Source organism: Phlebotomus papatasi, chromosome 1, assembly GCF_024763615.1.
Source record: "Phlebotomus papatasi isolate M1 chromosome 1, Ppap_2.1, whole genome shotgun sequence".
Lineage (NCBI taxonomy): Eukaryota > Metazoa > Arthropoda > Insecta > Diptera > Psychodidae > Phlebotomus > Phlebotomus papatasi.
The window spans coordinates 23,846,423-23,866,573 of NC_077222.1; the positions used below are offsets into that span (position 1 = coordinate 23,846,423).

A 20,151-nucleotide genomic window follows, 5' to 3' on the forward strand; every position below is an offset into this window, starting at 1 on the left:
TTCAAGTCCCTACACAGAGTATCAATGCTAAATTATTTATTATAAAAAATAAGCCACGCCTAGTGCAAATCTGATGCATAACTTCATGTTATACTCATACGTGGTCGGTGAGTTTGTCCAGTTTTGCCCATTTGGAAAAGTACACAAACGATCATTTTTCAGTGAATGTACAATTCCCCAAGAATGTGGCCTATCCTTTTGTAGGAGTGTCTTTGTTATTTTTTTTCGCCATAATTTAGAAGCAACAGGCGTGGCCTAAATGATTTAGCGTAAAACATTTAAGCACTATTAGTCAGTATTTTTTTTTAAATAAAAAAAAAATTTCCCATAACAGAATATACCTAGAATTTTTAGAAAAATAAAGTAATTCATGTTAAAATAAAAATTTTTCTATAATTTCATTTTCTGAACCTTTCTGTTTTATTTCTCTAATTATGGTGAAAACTTATTTACTTTTTACTCTGTTACTAATTGAAAATAACTTATCACAGTTTAAATTGATTAAAAATCTTTTTTAAAAATTGTATAAGAAAATATTTTATATTAACCAAAAACATTTTTTGCCTACATAAAGTAGTAAAAATAGAATAATAAAATTCTCTTTTAATTTTTTGTCGGATATTCAATAATTTATAAATTATTTTAAAAAATATTACACAAAATATGTGTAAATTGTTGAAAGAATCAACTAAATAAGTTTGTAATAATTTAAACGAAAAGAATTAGTTTTTGAAAAAATATCCTATATAGAGCTACTATCTTAATTCTAATCTAGATTTTTTCTTAAAATTCATACGATTTATAATGTTTTTTGAAAATGTTATGATAATCTTCAAATATTGAAGAAAAAGCTTATATAGGGCCGAAACGTTATTAATCCTTAACGCATGTGCAGCACATGATTCATGTGATATTAAAACGTTTTCAAGAAATTTAAAAAGGTTTAGCGACTCTTTGTGATAATCATAGTAATTTTGAGTGTTCAGAAAAGTCTAAAGAAATTTTATTATCTAATCTATTACACTCTAAGTTAATCGAACTGATATGCATTTCGCAATATCAACAACTTTAAGAAGAAAAAAAACATTGAAAACACTGAATAAGATTGAGGAAATTGCTTGGAATATTTCACTTCAAACTTTTAACACTTTATCACTTTTAAGACACATGGATAGCATTCATAGATCATTTCATTTGATTAACCAGCAATTCATTTGCCAATTAATCAATTTCCAATGAGTCGAATTGGCTGTCACAAGAAATCCTGTCCTAAATACAAGTCATTGATAAGTCCGCAGAACAACTTAAACCTGCTAAAGCTCATATCTAATTAGAACACAAATTGCATTGATATTTCGCGCCAATTTATCAATTTGGACTATTTTAGCTTTCTGTTCCGCTAATTGAGCCAAAGGAAGAATCCAGAAGAAGCAAGAGACATGGGGAAGAAGAGGAAGAAACCATTTACTGCTCAACGTCGGAAAATCGCCATCCAATGGGAGAGAATTGATAAGACCAGGTTTTAAATGATAAATCAATTGAGTTTTACTCCAAATATGAGCGAGAGAGAAAGTGCCCAAGAATAAAGTCATCACAGAGAAACGTGTTCAGATATGGAGAGTCTTTTCGCTGGAGCCTTCGGTTTGGCTGTACGGAGGTGGCTGGACATTGTCTGACCCACAGTCGCCACTGGACTCCATTCCTGGATACGGAGGAGGTGGCAGCGATGTCGCTATGTTCACCTGGGGCTGGGGGCAGATTTTTGGCGGCTTCTGTCGTTGCTGATGTTCGTAATTGTGGCGTGTCTGGTATTGTGGAGGACGATCCTGCAGCAGTTCCTGTGTTCTCTGCTGCACGGGAGACGTTGAGGTGACACTGTGAAAGCTGAAACGTCTCTCATCTGGGAAGTTTTCTCTGCAATCGAAATAAAAGAGCGCCAAGGTTTGAATTATTGCGCCAATTTCACTGACGGCTGATTAGAAATGCTCTATTTTTAGTTTCAGGCAGATAATCTCAATTAAAGGCTAAGGAAATTGGTGCTAAATAGAAATATGATATCTTATCTTGGAAATTACAGCTATATAATTAAATAATGTCTCACTATGAATGCCTCTTCTAAAACTTTTTAAACAAATGCAAATGAAAATCTCTTATTTTAAAAGACATTTTGAAGTCTAACAGTTTTGTAGCCAATTTCCTAGGTATTTTGTTACTTTCTTTAATTTTTATAAATTTTAACTAGTTGAAAAATGTGTCTTAAGATTTTGAGGTTTTAAAAATTACTTTTTAATTTTCATTAATGTTTTGTTTGGTTTAAAAAAATGTCTTTAAAAAGTGAATTTATTGTTTGAACTTGATTGTACGTTCAAACTATAAACACATACAGTGCCCGCTTCGTTATCCGGATGATTGGGGGACAATATGACAGATGTCCGCTTCGTAATCCGGATGGATTTTTTGAATTCGTTCAACGTCTCGAAAATATAATGCAAGTTTTTTTTTTGTAGAATTAGAATAAAAGTGTTAAAGAAGATTAAAAACATAATTAGAGAATTTTATGCTATTATACTTCATTTATTAAACAAAAATATCACAGGATATTCATTTGATTCATTTTCATTGCTGAACACACATGCATACATGACCTCAAAATTATTTGAAATGTAACCGTCGATAACTTGTCCGGATTACGCCGATCCGGATTAGAGAGCGGGCACTGTATTTTTATCATAAGAATTTAAAATAAAAATTTTTTAACCGCTATTAATACGAATAAACAAAAATCCTTTCTTGTATTAATTTTAACAAAGGTTTTCAAATCGAAAAATTCGATTCGTATTTTAAGATTTTAATACACAAGCCAAGTAGGTGTGATTATTAAGGAATCACGTCTAAATATTGTTTTCTTCTGGGAAGCAAAAAACTGTTAATTAAATAAAAAACTAAAGTTATTATACCTAGAAAATAAAGCTTAAAAGCCAGATTTTTTAGCTTTCGATACTCTTTGGCGTGATTTTAAACTTATTATATTAATTAAAAGTAAATTGCAGATTTAAACTAAAATAGTAAAATAGAAAAACTAATAATATTTTAAAATTTTATATCTAAGAGTAAACGAGAAATATTTCAAGAATTTCATTAAAAAAAACTAATTAAAAAATAAAATGAAATTATGAATGTCTCCCGTTTATGTTCTTCACTTAACACCACCATTTTTAGTTTTATATTTTTATCTTTTTTTTTTATTTTCCTTGTTATGATTCCGTAGTTATGCTATTTTTATCTGATATTTTAGTTCTATATTTATAAAATAATTTAGTATTTGCAATGTGTTCGAAAATACATTATAAATTGATAATGCGTTACCCTAAACTAAATCTAAATTGAATTCAGGCTCATAATAATCCAGGACGTTAGACGATGATTGTACAATGTACAATCAAATGTAAATGTAATTAATAAAATTATAAACTTAATTTCAATCAAAAATGTGGTCATTACTAACAAACTTTAAAAATTTTATGTAAAATCATGATGGCAGATTTATAGCATATTAAGAAGATTAAGATCCAAAAATTAAATGTGGTTAATATAAAATTGAAGCAAATCGGTACTGAAATTGAAAAAAAGGACAAAAAATAAAGATTTTCTTTTTTCCCTACAAAAGATGATAAACTAAATCATTTTTAGAATAATAACTTAGTATATCAATAATGATCAGTATTTAATATTTTACAGATAAGTTTAATTTTTTTACTGAGAAACTTTAATACTGGCCAAATTTAGTATTTGTTTACCAACATCTGGTAATTAAGATAAAGAAAGTTTAAATATTAATTCTGAACCTACCGACCATTTTTGGTCGTTTTTCCTAGCGCACTCGGTCATATGATATAGACCTCGGTACGGTACAAATTTTTCTTGGAAAAGAACAAAAAAAAATTAAACACTGAAAAATATATTAATAGAATAGAATAGATGAATATTTGCATATTTAAAGAAATTCATAGACTTTGATAATGACATTGTACCGTTTAAATATTTGTTAATTTTAAGTTTTTAAATCTGTCAATTTGGCCGGGTCTTGGTAGGTTTAGTGTTAAATTAAACGAAAAGAATATTTTGGTCAGCAATTATGGTGTCTACATACTAAAAGCAATTTTTGTCAAAAATTGCTTTTTTATAAAAGAAAAATCTGACATTTCTGCCTACAAGGACAGGGGAAATTTTCTATAAAAATGCATTTTTTTTTTAAAGAAATTGCTCCTAGTGTGGAACCCATTAAGCAAAAATCAGTAAAAGTCCATTAAAAATCAAAATTGCCAATGAAAGTAATTCTTCTAAATTCTAAAATTCTTTACAATTTTAGTACAGATTAAATAAAGACAAAACGTGTTCTTCTTGAACCTCGTCTGAGTCTCTAAACTTCCTTCCACTCTTATGGCCTCTACATGCTATGAGAAATTTCTTTAAAAAATGCCTTTTTAAAGAAAATTTCCCCAGAATTTAAAAAGAGGTAATTTTTGATGAAAATTGCTTTTAATGTGTAGACACCATTTCATAAAGTGAGTTTTCATATTTTTCGTTATTTAAACACTGATTAAAATCGACTTTTGATTTAGACCATTTCAATCTTATTTACTATATAAATAATATATAATTTTTTACTGGGCAAAATATTTATTTATTGACGAAAAATGTTTATTAATTTGAATATTATTTTATATCTCTGGAGCATCTTTTAGATCAGGAAAATTTCATTAAATTGAAATTCCCTTTTCTTTCTTTCTCAAATGTTTGTGATTTTTTTCGATTTTCGTGAAATACTCATTTATATGCTAAACAGACCTATAAGATTAGACTAAATTCCCATCAGTTTTCCACTAACTAACCCGTTTCACAGTTTAGGCCGAGAGACAACTTAGTCAGGCAGAAACTGATGGGAAAGTAATCTAATTTGATTATAATTACGTCAAGCCGTCTCCCGGCTTAAATCGTAAGTGTGTCTAAGGCATAAGACATTATAAGGATCTATTGCTATAATTCCTTAAAAAGAACTATCTTGTATTCTGATCATTTTTAGTACTGGCGGAAAGCGGTGCTGAGGTGGTCCAGAAGTGGTGATTTCAGCTAAACTCTTTTTTTTTCTTTCCGGACTAATCCAGCGAGCCATCACGATTTTTTGATCAAAGAATCAATCAGGCTCTTGCAAGGGCTCTTGAAAAAATCTATATTTTACTGCTCGAACTCTAAGAGAGAGCAGTTATATAATCGCCTTTTCTTCAACTTGTCAGTGTTCTGGAGCTCAAACGGTAAGAGATATCGACTTCCAGTCTTCGATGACCCTCAATAAAAAAACAATATCTCTCGACGTTTTTTGCTCCCCTCCCCACCCCCCTCTAACCCCAGCAAAACCATGTTTTTTTCGATTTTTCTCAAAATTGGCCCAAGCTTTTTCAATCATTTTCGGATATGTTTTTAAGGTAGTCCAGGCGAACATTTCGCTCAAACATACCTACGACCTAAAACCGGAAAATTTGCCATTTTGAATTATTGAAGGTCAATGGTCAACTACATTGGAGGGCCCATTTTTCAAGCGATTTGGTTAAATTTGGATTTTTCGGAAAGGTATTGAAATTTCGAACCCGACTGCATCGGTCTTCATCGGTAATGAAGCGGTTAAGTACCGATTTTTGAATAATTTTACATCCCTTACATCCCCTATAAGTAAAATTCCCTATAAATAATGTTTTCGGTTTTTCTCAAAATTGTCCCAATCTTTTTCAATATTTTTTTTTTAATTTTTTAATGGCTTTCTCATTGCCTCTAAACTCTAAGAGGTCTATAAGAGGACTTTCTCATGAGTTCCAGCATTTTGCAAAGCTGGGACGCTTTGCCATCTCTTTTCTATCTGAAATAGTCAAAAGAATTTATTTTCCAGTTCTCCTTTAAGCTGGCTATACACTAGACAAAATTTATTGCAATATTCTTTTCAATATCCAATATTGACACAAGAATTGCCTTCATATTGCAAAAATTTATTGACATAAAAGTTTCAATATTGAGAAAATTGTCCAGTGTGTAGACAATTATTGGAATATTTGTTTCAATATGAAGCATTTTTTTTTCAATATTTTATTTCATTATTTTGAATTACTACACACTAGGCCAATAAATGTCAATAAAAAATTTCAAAGTCACATTGAAATAAAATTTGAAAGAAATTCTAAATATCAAATTGATTTTGATATTTCCTTCAATATTTTTTGATGGTCAGGAATCTTTTTCATTCAGAACAGAACATCACAGAACTGCTGAGATTTCCTTGTTCATGATGAATAAAAACACATCCAAGTCAGGACACATCTCTTCCTGCTTTCTCCAGAAAATACCATATTCTTGAAATTTCCTTGTACATATTGTCAAATCTTCCTAAGAGTCCAGCTTGGTTAGTACTTCTCACCTGCTTTCTCCAGGAAATCATAGATCTTCTGGAATTTTGTTGTGTATTTTATCAAATACGCCCAGAATACTCAAGTTGGTCAAAAGATTTCTCTAGCTTCTTCCAGGAAATCACAGATCTTCTGGAATTTTCTTCTGTATTTTGTCAAGAACACCCAAAATGCCCAAATCGGTTAGAAGATTTCTCCTGGTTCTCCATAAATTACAGAACTTCTGGAATTTTCTTCTGTATTTTGTCAAGTACGCTCGGAATACTCATGTTGGCTAGAAGATTTCTCCTGGTTCCGTAGATCCCAGGAGATTTATGATTTCCTGGAGGAACCAGGAGAAATCTTCTGACCAACATGAGTATTCCGGGCGTACTTGACAAGAGATACAACAAAATCCCAGAGAATCTGAGATTTTCTGGAGGAAGTAGGGGAAAAGTCCTGACAAAGATGGGTTTCTGGGAAGATTTGAGCAGGATATACAGTAGACTCTCGCAAATTCGGCTCTTTTAAGATCGGGCTACTTTTTAATTCGGGCAGCGGTTACATTTGAAAAAAGTTTGTTGTCATTTTTTAAGTTTGATTATGATTATCAAATGAATGAAATATGCTCAAATTTGGCATGGTTTGTCTTAGTTTTGATGTGATTTTGCATTATTGAGGGATTTTCATGCAATTAACGTTATATATGAGTGTGTAAACTCAATATCTATATGCACATGAATAAAAAATCGTTGCATTTCAAAAAGTTTGTCGTCCGAATTTATGTCTAATTCGGCTGACATTTCGGTCCCATATGCCTGAATTTGAGAGAGACTACTGTACAGCAGAATCTCTGGTCTTGTCTACGCTGATATTCTGAGATGTTCTCCTGTTCATAAACATGCTAACATTGCTAAACTCAATCTCTGATTAGAATGATTATTTTAGTAAGTTATTATATTGAAGTTTTAATATTGAAAGCAATTTATTATTCAGGCGAATATTTAGATATTGGTTTCAATATTCTCTTCAATATTGAAGTTTTATTTCAATGTCACTTTGATATGTTATTATTGCAATAATTTGCCTAGTGTGTAGACAGCTTTAGGTACTTCAGAAGTCCAAAAGATACGAAAAAGTTAAGAAAACCGCCAGAAAACTGAGAAAATCTTTTTGGGAAAATTGTAAATTTTTAAATAATTAAAAAAGTCGTTAGAAAAAGTCCACAGGTTAATAAATTTCCGAGTGGATAATTATTGATTTATTGTCTGCCTGATTGATTGAAGTCATGTGAATGAGGGCTTTGGGTTCCAGTTCACCAAAGTCCCGGGAATAAATTTCCAGGCTCATGTGAGATTGTAAATAACTTTTGTGATTGCAGACTGAAAGCATTCCGCTTGAACTCTTTTTCAATTAATCCCCAGCATAGATAAAGAAACAGCCTGACTTGTCTGAGTGAGAATATTTTGCAAAATAAGACAATAACTTGCAATGATCCACAATGAGAAGAATTTACAACTCCCAGGAATGAGTAAAATGAGTAAAATCAAATAAAATTTGTGTACCTTCGTCTGCGGAAATTGAAGCGGTAGATGATGAGGGATGTGAGAGCAACGGAGAAAGCTATTGCAAAGGCCACGATGAACTTCGATGTGACTTCCTGGAAATTCTGGATGCTACACCGAGAATCGTCATCGTTGGTCTTGCATCTCATGCACATGTCGTTGACACAGCGAATCTCATAGCCACTGTAACCATCAATTCGGTAGCAGCAGTTGTTGTAGCATTTCTCCTTGTAGACTGGAGAGGAGAGAGATTGGGGAGAAAGCTAGAGATAAGGAAGAGCATTGCGTCATGTGATTTTTCTCACTTGGACAGTAAACACAGTGTCTCTGTTCGTAATTGTAGGTCATGAGGGGGCCACAGGATTGGCAGGTGCCGGGAGAATTGTCATCGTCCTCCTGGCCAAGGGGCTTTTGGCAGTAATCTCCAAGAGCGCATTCCATGTCAGAAAAGCAGTGATTCTCAGTGTACGTTGCATTTCCTGCCAAGACAGAGCCGCAGGGGATTAGAAAAACCTGCCCAGGGAGCACTTTGACAGTCAAATGGATTACCTGGCCGAACAATATCACTTTTGGCAAGAGAAATTCCACAGAGGAACCATGAGATGAGTATTAAATCGTTTTTCCAAGTCATTTTTCCATTTAAATTGAATTTATTGCAAAAAGTTATGAGAATTCCACCCAGAAAAAATCAAAATAAAATCTTCTCCGAGACTTCTGAGGTGTTTTCAGGAACTTTTTCCACTTCCAACTGGCAAGAAATTCAAGTCAAAATATCCACAGAGTCCCCGTCCCCAAGTGTCTTAGGCAATTATCAAGCCGTGTGAAAAGAAAGATAAGAAGATTTGATATTGCGTATTAAAAGCAATTCGCCAAATAGTTCCTCCTTATCACTCTCTCGCGCCTCCTTCCCCAAGAAAAGAAATTAAAGACAAGCATTATCTTGGAAAATCTTCCTCTATATTCTCAAATATCGTCGTCTTACAAATATAAGCCTTTTTTTTCTTCAAAACCCCGCCTAGACACAGTCTAGAGTCTCTGGTGATCGCAAATGGGATGATGTTGGGAGCTGTGTGTTGAGTGTGTGAGAGCAGCTCCCGGAAGTTGTGAATTTGCACCAAGTCCCCTTCCCCGTTGAGATCAATTGGTCAGTGCCTCCAGGGCAGCTACAACATCCCCTCGGTGTTCCCTAAGCGTCTTCTCGGCATTCGTCCGGGAGATTTGCATTTCGTTGATCTGAAAAACAACACCATCAACCCATCAGAAACCCTCCCAAAACCCCCTTCCCGGAAAGCATTCCTCTTACAATCAATTCGACATCTTCCTTCTTGATTTGCACCTTCTGCAATTCACGCTCCTTGGCCAATTTCTCCTCATCCTCCTTGCTCCGCTTGTCCCCAAACATATTCACAGCCTTCCGGAATCCCCAAAATCCCCATAAAATCAGTATTTTGACCAAAAATTTGCAAAATTTTGAATGAATTTGAGGTTAGGACTTACATTGGAAATATCAGCCGTGTGGATTTCCTTCTCTTCCGCATAATCCGTGACCCTCTCGAGATCAGCCACCCCGCCATCGTGACGAGCGGCTTTTTTCTGTTTCTTATCCTGCACCTCATCCGTCCCATTCACTTCCTCTGCCTGAGACATTCTCTAAAAGAATTTTCTGCACAATTTTCACGTTTTTATTTGCGAAAAGACCAAAACAACGACTGAAGAGACATCTGCCGGAATTATTAGGAAATATGATAAAAGAATATATTTTACGCGTAATTTAAATCTAGGAATTTATTACATTTCATTTATTACTCATGATTTTTTACCTGATTTTTTATAATCATGTAAAAATGTATTACAGTAGACTCTTCGATATCCGGCTGACTGGGGGACAAAATGACATTTAGGTTTTTTGAATGATCAACGGTTTTTCTATTTTGTGCATTGTGAATTTATTTTCTGTCTGCCAAAGAAAAAGAGAATTTTCTTCATGGTGTGCTTATGTTTCATTTTTTATCACAATTATGTATTAAAAACTTCGATACAATGTTAATAATACTTTAATTCACTCTGGACAAACTTCATGTTTAGTGAAAATAATTTTGAATATATCAACCGCCGCAGTGTTTGGCAGCTGTCACCCGGATATCGAAGTGCTGGATAACGAAGAGTTGAGTGTATTTGATTTATAAAATTATTAGTCCTTACAGACTCTTGGTTCTTGATTATTTTTCGTCTTGGTGACGTACAATAATCCAGTTAGCAGTTAAATTTTAAAAGACTTGTCCACATTGTTCACGTTTTTCGAAGTTTTTGTTTAAGCAAAATTTGCTCTAATGTGATTTTACAGTAGAGTCTCTCAAATCTGAATCTCTCAAATTCGAACGCCGTTTGGATTCAAAATGTCAATTGTGAGGTTATGTTAGAAAGTTCGTATTTTTGGTGAATGAAAATCATATTTATGTGCTTCTTCCTGAGTGTTTACATACATTATGGTCGTGTAGGTCGTGTAAAATGAAAAGGAAGGATGTTACCACTAAGACTTGCGAGAAAGTACGGGAATTTGATTCAAAGTACAATTTAATCTCACACAAATTTCGTTACTTTTGAAAAAATCGTTCGAATTTGGGAGGTGAGAAATGTCAAAAATACCCCCCGAGCGTTCGAATTTAGGAGACTCTACTGTATATCATTATGACCCTTCTTAAAAAGTACAATGAAGCCCAAGCACGCATTGAAAAAAAAAATACATGTGAAATTGTAAGATACAGATAAAGCAAACTCTCTCTCTTAATTTGTAAATTTAGTGCAAAATGCCATCAGAGTTATTGATAAATTCGCACGTGAAACTGTTTGTAATTCAATGATTTTTTTGTTCACATATATAACCTATATTAACCACATCAAATTTACAAGTTAAAGTGCACAGTAAAAAAATTTGCAACCACTATGGTTGGTAACACTGTGCGACACGTTGTGGGCGTCTTTGACGAGAGTGCCAAAACTTGTTAGAGAGTCATTTAAGGGTCTAGGGTCATTTGAGGGCCGTAGGTTCTTGATATGTTCACAAGAGTTATAAAGAATGAAATTACGCGTAATTTTAGCTTTATGTGATTAACACTGGATAATTAGAACCGGAGATATAAATGTTTGTATTTTAGAAAACAGCAAAAAACTAAAAATGCATATTCAAAAAATCTAAACGTGACCCGGATAAACTGATTTCAGATTTGAGACCCCTAATGACCCTCTAACAAGTTTTAGCACTTTCGTCAAAGACACCCCCACAAAAACCAAAATTTTGTCGCACAGTGAAATCAGTTTAAATTTACTAGAACTTGACTATAAAACGTTAAAAAATTGATTAAATAATACCACTGGCAGAGTTGAGGAGACAACCGACTTGAGAGTATTTTACCTTACTCATAATCAATGTGTATTACACAAGAAAACCCCTCAACGATAAAGAATCATGATAAAACTAGAAGACACAATAGCAAATTTGAGCATTTTTATCAAAATACACAAGCTTAATAAACGTGAAAATTGTCAACAAACTGCTTTGAAATGCAACATCCACCCGAGTTAATACTTAGCCCGATTGAAAAGAAACCGAAAGAGAGAGAGGTACATAAATGGTTGCGTCTTATGATTTGCAAAATCTTCGTTTATTCCCATTTTGTTTTTACACTTTTGTTTTTCCCAATTTTTCTTTGGAATCTTTGCTTTCGGTAATCTGTCTTAAATAGTCTGATTGGGGAAGACCAACAAAAGAAAAAAAAAGTTCATTGAAATCGGTTAATAAACATAAGTGATAGAGTCCGGCCAATATGGGTATTGTAGGGGTCGGGGTACAGTGGGTTGGGGTAGAGACGGATGGGACCCATTATTAGAAAGATCGTGCTCTCAGATACAATATAGGCTAAAATTTCATCGAAATCCCTTTATAAATACAGAAAATGCAGTCCGGTCAAGACATTTTTGATTATAGCTCGGGTCAGGGAACATCAATGGAGGAGTGCGACCCATCGTTGGAAAGGCCTCGACCCAGCTACAACATATTAAAATTTAAAGAAAAAGCATTGTCTAGTTTTCGAAATATTCGAAATCGATTAATCGAAAATCGATTTTTCGATTAATCGGATCTTCGATTAAATCGGATAAAATTGGGGTGTCACGAGGGTTGTAGTGCTCCACGAGAGCTTTCCAAAACTCCATTTTTTTTGCATTCCGATAATTAGAACCGGAGATATGACCATTCAAAAATTCAATTTTTGACCCCCTCTAGCTCAGGTCAGGGGGGTCGGAGGGGGTGAAGTTTGGTAACGATCGAAAGCTCCAAGGCCCAGCTATAACATACTAAAATTTGAGATCGATGGATGCCATAGGGGCTGAGTTATCGAAAAAAACAAAATTTGGGGGTGTTCCAAAATAGCGGAAGGGGGGTTGAGGGGGGTGGATTTGACATCATAAATTTCTAGCGGCCCAATGATTTTTAACCTTTGCCGAAAACCGCTTTTTGATATCTCTTTCCGTTCTCTCTCCAGAAGTCGAAATGTAACGGACGGGACGGGACGTCCACGAAAATCGCTTTTTGGCGCACATGATTTTCGTACATCCAAAATTTGGGCCCGATCTGACAAGGTCGGATTTCACCTGTGACCACAAAAGCTGAGATTGTAAAGAATCTCAGCTAAAATAATATGAAATACAATACAAAGAGAAAAAAACTGGTCATAAAAAAGAATTTAAGTCAATTTTTTAAAGATTAATTTGTAAAATCTAGTAAACCAGTGAACTACTCAAATTACATCTCAATGTCGCCTGTGATTAATTACATAGCCATCCCGTTCTATTATTTATATTGTAATTAATGATTAAAGAAGAAATCTACCGCGACTCATAACATCCCTGTCGTAAAAATCCCTTCTCTCTCAAATTTTAAATTGAAGAGCCTAATTTTCATTTGAACTCTGAAAAATAACCCTGTGTATTTTTTCAAGATTTTATTTTAATTTCTTGAATTGATTTTATTCTCTTTTATTTAAAGGCTTTATGGCTTTTGCTCTTAAAATTTGTTTGTATATTAAAGTATATATGTGCAATATTGTTTTTCGACGCCTTTGTGTATCATTCATGTAATTAATGTAACTAAAACACCAAGTAATTTATTCAGAAAATTATTACATTGTATTATACGTGTAAAATAACATCAATTCAAAGTGTCCACGATTTTGACTGTTGTTTTTGTTGTGAAGAATATCTTCTTCAAAAACTTCCTTTTCTCCTCTGGATTTCCAGTGATCTAATCTCCTAAAATGTCTGCAACGTTCCGGCTGGCTAAACAGAAGTACTCCCAGAATGATCTGCGGCGGATGATGCAGGAGCAGAAGCAGAAAACGCAGAAAGCTGGAGAGAAGCCCAAGAAGATCGACTCACCTTTAGCAAAATATCCTTTTAAATGATCTTTTCTCGTATTTTTCTTTTAATTTTTTTTGTTGAATTGTTTAGAAATGTTCTGGAGATTTTCCTTAATGTAGGTTATCCAAATACGTATAACGAATTAGGCCAGCTGACGTGCATTCTGTGCAATAGCATTGTCCGGTCGGAGGATGTTTGGAAGGTTCATGTCAATGCCAAGCTTCACAGGGAGAATGTGGAAAAGGCGAAGAAGCTGAAGGAGCAGACACACAATTTTCAGGTTCCTGCAAAACGTCCAGCAGCTGCTGCAGATCCTCAACCTGCCAAGAAACTCAAGGGAATCCTCAAGAATGCCAATCCTCAGGCTGTCAGGCCGCAAGTGCCTTCGGGGGCTTCGGGGGAATCCAGTAGAGCATCAAATTCTCTTCCGGGTGACTTCTTTGACACGGGGAAGGGTAAGTCAAGTAGTCAGGAGGGAGAGAAACCCAAGGAGACTCAGGAGGAAATGGAAGTGGATACTGCTGTCAAGGAGGAAGCCCTGCCGGAAGGTTTCTTCGACGATCCGGTAAAGGATGCCAAGGCTAGAAATCAGGAATACAAGGATCCCGTTGAGGAGGAATGGGAAAAGTTTCAGAGGGAAATCCGGGAAGCTGCGACGGAGTCTAATGCAATAATTGCTGAAGATCAAGAGGAATCCACAGCGGAGAGGCAAATTGATGAAATAGACGAGCAGATAAGGAATTGGTCGCGTGTCCTGGACATTCAGCGCAAGAAGGAGGCGACGGCGGCGGAACTGGAGCGCTCCAAGGCGAAAAATATGGACCTGGATGACGACAGCGGCAGCGAAGGGCAAGAATCCGAAGAATTTGATGAGTTTGTTGATTGGAGGTCCAAGAAATCTCATCGCTAGTCTGTTAAATTTTCCTCTAGATAGATAAGATTTTGATTAAAAGTCCTTTGTAAATGATAAAAATGTTTTTTATTTGATTTCCGGAAGAACTGATTTAATTGCAAGGTTAGTTGCACGCAACTCAGACGCAACCACCTGGCGCCTCCGCTGTAAATACCAGGCGCTTCCATCGAACAGGTAACAAATTATTGAGAAATTCTTAAATTAAATTTTAGAAGAATTTTAACTGCAAAAAGCTTGATTAATTAAATAAGATTTAATTATTGTATCAAGTAAATTGCATTTAGATAAACCCTCGGCAATGTCTGGACGTATTTATTGTGAAATTATCTTTCGCAGGAAGACGTCATTCATAAAAATGTGAAATAGTATTTTTACTCCAAAAAAACGCACGAGTTCTTATCATCAATGTATTAGTATTTTGCCGGTTGTTCCCCTCAGAATTAACACATGCGTTAGAAGAATTTCCAAAGTTATTTCTCGTCAATATCAATCCCAAATCGAATGACAGAGAAATTGTTCAGATGAAAAGCCATCCCAGAAAAATCCATTCAAACATTTCCCCACCATTCCCAATGAAGCTAATGAATTAAAATCAATTTATTGAATTTTTACGCAAAATTGTGCAATAAATATTTCCCCACGAATACATCAAAGCAAAAAACCAACAAACATGCCCCTTCTTTGGCTTGTCTGTGTGATTCTGAACTGATAGTGGGGCAGATGCTTTATATATACCCCAAAATCAGTTCCACGTTCAGTCATTCGTTTCCAAAGACTCTTCTGATTAACGCAGCTGATTTGCTGCCCCAAGAACAATGTGCTGTACTAAGATGACGAGCTCAAGAGATACCATTGAATAAGAGTGGAAATCTCTTGATTAGCGCGTTATCAGCGTGAGACCTTCTAAAGACCGAATATCAACACGGAATTCTAGTACAAATTGATATAAATCACTGCGAAATTATCTTATCTCGTGATAATACAATCATTTTTAGTGGTTTTTAAATTTATTCTTCAATTAAGTGAAGAGTGTTTGTGATTGAAAACCAATCATGCTTAGAAGTGCAAGTGTTAAGAACAACAGACTGAGGAATCCCGTTGAGGATGCCTCATTCCTGTCCAAGAGGACTTTTTGGTAAGTTTTGGGATTTTTAACCTGAAGAATAAAATACTGTGAATTGGCCGAATTGGGCTTTTGTTACAATTTATTCGCGTAGTCAAGGAAATTAATTTAGCGTAAAAAATAATTATGGGAATTGAGGCATGTTTGAATTGAAGTACCTGTAAAATTGGGCTTTTTTCTTTTATTTTTAATAACAAATGAAGCTTTTCTTAATGCAATTTAGCTCCACAATTGGTTCATGAAGCTTAGTTAAGTCACGGTAAAGTCCAGTTCCATTCAAAAATAGAGGAAAAAAGCTCAAATTCCAAGGTGCCCCATTTCAAAGGTACTCTACTTCCCCCTACATTACAGTTATTTTTTTTTGTATAAAAAGAAGCATTTGGGGAGAGTTTTAGCAAATTTTTATTACAGCTAATTGACAGAAAAATAACTGAAAAAGACTTAAGTCTTTTTTTTAAATTCTAGTTTGAATTAATAAATTTGTAGAACTTTAACAGTAAAAATTTATAAAAGAAAAAAAATTATAAAAAACATGTAACTACTTCTAGTGGAAGAAGCCCCCGGTCCCTCAGTATTTAGGAATTTTGGATTGCAGGGGAAAGTTGTAGGGGAGACTTACATATTTCAGTTAAACATTAATTAGCTTATTATCATTTATTGATAATTATAGTGGCGACAAGATAAATAGCACACCTTCAACGATTTTCTTATTTTGATATTTTATGATACAATATCAATCTTTATACCTGATCATACTTTATTTTTTAGAAAATATAATACCTTTTATAAATAAAAATGATAATTATTTAATATTTGAATCTGTTAGAACCATGTTTTTTTGTCATTTTATGAGTTTAGGTATAATTCTTGTGGACAATATAAATAGAACAATTTCATTTTCTCAGAAAATGTTACCTGAAATTTAGTTTTATTTTAAAATTCATTATATTATATTTCTGTATTTTTGACCATTTATAGGCATTAATGCCACAAATTTCCGTAATACAAAGTTGTGAGAACAAAAAAAATCATGTGGTGCAGATGTACAGGCTATACATAAAAAGTTTAGGATAACTAAGAAATTTTATTTAAAATTGTATAGTTTAAGGAAGATTACCATTAATTCAATAATTTTTTATGATAAAACTTAAAAATCACGCAAAAAAACTCGAAAATTTTGAGAAAGAATGACCATGTCTAGAGAAGTTTTTGCCATTGTTCGTATAGTAAAATTGAATTCTTTTGCTGCCGTACCGAAAATAAAGGAACAAATTAAACTAAAATGGAAAAAGTAACTGATGTAAGCATTACTTAAAGCCAATTATGTAAAAATACCCGGTTTAGAAATGTTGCCAGACGTATAGAGTTGGTATCCAAACGAAACTGTACCTGTTTGATTTTTGTTAAACAGCATATGCCGAAATACCTGTAATTCTTGAATAATATTCTTTGAACCGATGTATTTTTATTTAATATCATTGGATATGACATAGGGGAGGGTGGGGCAGTTTCACCCCTAAATTGCAAAATGGATTTTGAGACCATTTTGCAAAAAGATGATAAACAGAAGTAAAACTTTGTATATTCTGTGAATTACAGTTATAAAATACAGTTATACAGTTATGACCAACGCACAATAACTTTTGTTTATAATGATGTTTTCAAAAATTCCCATGAGAATGAGCGAGATGACTAGATGTAGATCTCGCTTACTCTCATTGAAATTTCAAAAACATGCTTACTAAAGAAAAGTTATTGTGCATTGGGCATTATACAGAATAAAAACAATAACAATAATCCTTTAATTTCATTGGTCTATTGTGGAGAAGATGATTTTATTTGAATGGCAGAATGCGTGAAAGTCCCCCGTTGCGGGGCAATTTCAAGATAAATAATGAGGCAATTTTTGAGAAAGAAAAAATGTGTTTATATGAAACTTGCGATATCAGAATTAAAATTACTATTTTAAAGTCTTCTAGGACATTAAAACATAAAAATATAATCGAGCAAGAACTTTATAACAGAATTTTAACTCTTATTGATCATACAGTGAAAATAAAATATCGCCACAAATTTCCAATCCTATTTCTTATTAATTGAGCAATTCTCTTTTATATTTTATACAAAAGAAATGTCTTTTGTAGTTCTAAGCTAATTCAGAATATAAATAGATCAATATGTCGCCTTAGAACATGTCGTTTTTAGTACAACAGTTTTATAATAGTATTTTAAAATCTTGAATTGTCATAATACTACAAAAAAATTATAATATCTTGCTGAAAGCATTCTGAAAAATATTATAACAATTAACTTTAGCGTTTTTAAGCACTTCAAATCATTAAAAGATTGTTTTTTTTTATTTTTTTTTTGTTAATGAGTTTTTAGAAAATCTACTTTCCAAAATTTCGAACTTTATCGACAAAAACAGCTCCAAAACGTTCTCAGTGATTGCTTTAAGTTAATTTTGATTAAAAAAAGTAAATTATTGGACACAGGAAACTTCTCCATGTGCTTGCTTGAAACTGCCCCTTACGCACTTTCGGAACTCAAATCAAAATTGTGAGAACCGTCTTAGAATTCATTCAACGCTAAATGCCTTATAATAATCGTAAAACCACTAGTAAATTAACACAATTATGTTACTTCGATAGATAAGTTCAATAGTTCAGAAATTGTTGATAATAAAACATTACAAAAAGTTTAATTTTGATGAAGTTTTATAAAATCAATTACAGAACTCAAACGAGAAGCGTTACGAAATTAATTATTTTTATGAACATGGGTCTCAGTTATCTCTTCAATAACATAAAGGTTTTATCCCATTCCTTTCAAAGGGATAAGAAGAATATGCAAAAATTGAAACTGCCCCACCCTCCCCTAATAAAATATTAGATTTCCCAAAAGTCAAAAATTTTGTCCTTGATACATAATTGAGAACGTAAAACTTAGCGGTGGTAATTTTACAGTATGGGGTTACATTTTGCGAAGTATCGTATGGTCTGTATATCGAATATCAGGCAATATAAACCAATTTGTTTACAAGGATATCTTTGGACAAGACATGTACTTCAACATCGAAAGGAATTTGCTTTTGGTTTTTAAGTTTTAACGGTTTTAACCAAACTAATGATCCCAAACCCACTGCCAAGAGTTTTTAAAACTAGTTTAATCAGAATAAAATTGATCTTCTGGAATGGCCAGGCTGATCTAAGGACCTCAATCCTGTTGAATTTGAAGGAAAAGATTGACCACAAGATTAATCTCTCGAATGTGACAAATTTGAGACAGTTTTAAGTAAATATCCACACCACATGAAATACAATCACATTAGAATAGTGTCGAATCCTGATTTTCTTTAATGATCCTTCGTTGTCAAGCGCTCATTTTTTCCAAAAGTTACTTAACTCTTTCGTCTCTTTTGGTACTCTGAGTACCCAAAGAAGCATATGAATATTCTATGAAAAACAATGTTTTTTAATTGTTCAGAATTTATAAAAATCCGATTCCTGTGGATGATACAAACTATAAGGATGTCCAAATGTAAGATATTTTTTGTAGAACCTCAATTAATTCCTGAGTTTAGATATTTTTGATTAAAAAATGGTGAAATTGGCTTGCAGCATATGCTGTGGTCCGGAAAGAGTTAACTAAGTACTAATAAATCCAAATTTAATTTTCAAATAGAATTCGTAAATTGTTAATTGCAATAGGAATCGAAAACTATCACTTCTTATAGGGTGTGCGGGGTGTGCGTTTATCAGTGATATTTTGGTTGATTGAAAACATTTATTGTTTTTTCCTTGTGAAAAAAGTATTTTAAATCCAAAGGTTTAATTAAAAGTGAAATAGGGAAAAGGCGACCCAGTTAGTGCATGCTGACTTATTTAAGTATTATCATTATTTTATAAATTTCTTTAATATTTTTGATATTTTTTTTTTCATATTATGTTTCGGAATGAAACAGTGAATAATTCTATGGATTTAGAAGAAGTAAAAGAGAATTTCATCAGTCCAAAAACAAGCGTTTATGTAGCACTCTTCGGAAAACGATCCAGTTACCCCACCTTATTATAATATTAGTACAAATTTATTGAAAGAAAGCCTTAATGAAGCATTTTATTTAGAATCACTTATTTACATAGCCACATTTAATTTAAAATTTTCCTTCACTCAATTATAGGAGTTCCTTCAATCAATTATAGGAGAAAATTAATGTCTTATTTAGAAGAAGTAAAATCATTACCTAGTCACATGTTACATGAAAAAATATTAAATTTTCGTCCTAGTAATAAAGAAAGAAGAGTAAAATCATGGATAGAAATTGCCAATAAAGCTTTTAGAGAAAACAGTATCCCTAATTATAAAATTATTAAAATGTCCACTTCAAGTAATCCCCCTTGGTGTTTTAAGTATTCAAATATAAATTTAGCAATCAAAATTTTTTGGGTGAGTGGGGCTGGTACTGCTCGAACTCTAGACAAAATTGATGAGTATTGTAGGATTCATTCTAATTGGAATATTATTTATACTTCGTCTTTCAGGAATAAACAAATTAGTAGGATCGCATATTGGTCAGCAGATTTAGATATTTCATTTAAGAAAAATATAGCTAGGCATACACACAATGTCAATGCCGATCTTATTGCAATTATGGAAGCCTGCTACTGCTATGTCCCAGAAGGAAATCCAATCTTGATAGCTACC

At 33.3% G+C, this 20,151-nt stretch overlaps 3 protein-coding genes and 1 long non-coding RNA gene across 4 annotated transcripts in view; 2 read left to right on the top strand and 2 right to left on the bottom strand.

Annotated features, from left to right (window-relative positions):
* LOC129798285 (uncharacterized) overlaps positions 1-2,351 on the top strand; it is a 32,728-nt gene extending 30,377 nt beyond the window's left edge. Inside the window, exons 2-3 of the long non-coding RNA XR_008751407.1 lie at positions 1,388-1,941; positions 1,998-2,351. This is a non-coding gene — a long non-coding RNA (uncharacterized LOC129798285). The remainder of the gene's footprint in view (positions 1-1,387; positions 1,942-1,997) is intronic.
* On the bottom strand, positions 1,521-8,759 carry LOC129798282 (uncharacterized). Its single transcript, XM_055841342.1, has 4 exons — positions 8,546-8,759; positions 8,302-8,475; positions 7,997-8,231; positions 1,521-1,914 (listed from the first exon to the last, which is right to left on the bottom strand). The coding sequence occupies exons 1-4, from the start codon at positions 8,625-8,627 to the stop codon at positions 1,608-1,610; spliced, it is 798 nt and encodes a 265-aa protein (XP_055697317.1). The 5' UTR covers positions 8,628-8,759; the 3' UTR covers positions 1,521-1,607.
* Positions 8,760-8,931: 172 nt separating this feature from the next.
* On the bottom strand, positions 8,932-9,711 carry LOC129798283 (huntingtin-interacting protein K). Its single transcript, XM_055841343.1, has 3 exons — positions 9,494-9,711; positions 9,300-9,407; positions 8,932-9,229 (listed from the first exon to the last, which is right to left on the bottom strand). Exons 1-3 carry the CDS (start codon positions 9,641-9,643, stop codon positions 9,134-9,136), a joined length of 354 nt encoding a protein of 117 aa, XP_055697318.1. The 5' UTR covers positions 9,644-9,711; the 3' UTR covers positions 8,932-9,133.
* A 3,519-nt stretch (positions 9,712-13,230) lies between these two features.
* Positions 13,231-14,384, top strand: LOC129798280 (zinc finger protein 830). Its single transcript, XM_055841340.1, has 2 exons — positions 13,231-13,439; positions 13,544-14,384. The coding sequence occupies exons 1-2, from the start codon at positions 13,309-13,311 to the stop codon at positions 14,319-14,321; spliced, it is 909 nt and encodes a 302-aa protein (XP_055697315.1). The 5' UTR covers positions 13,231-13,308; the 3' UTR covers positions 14,322-14,384.
* The last annotated feature ends 5,767 nt before the right edge of the window (positions 14,385-20,151 follow it).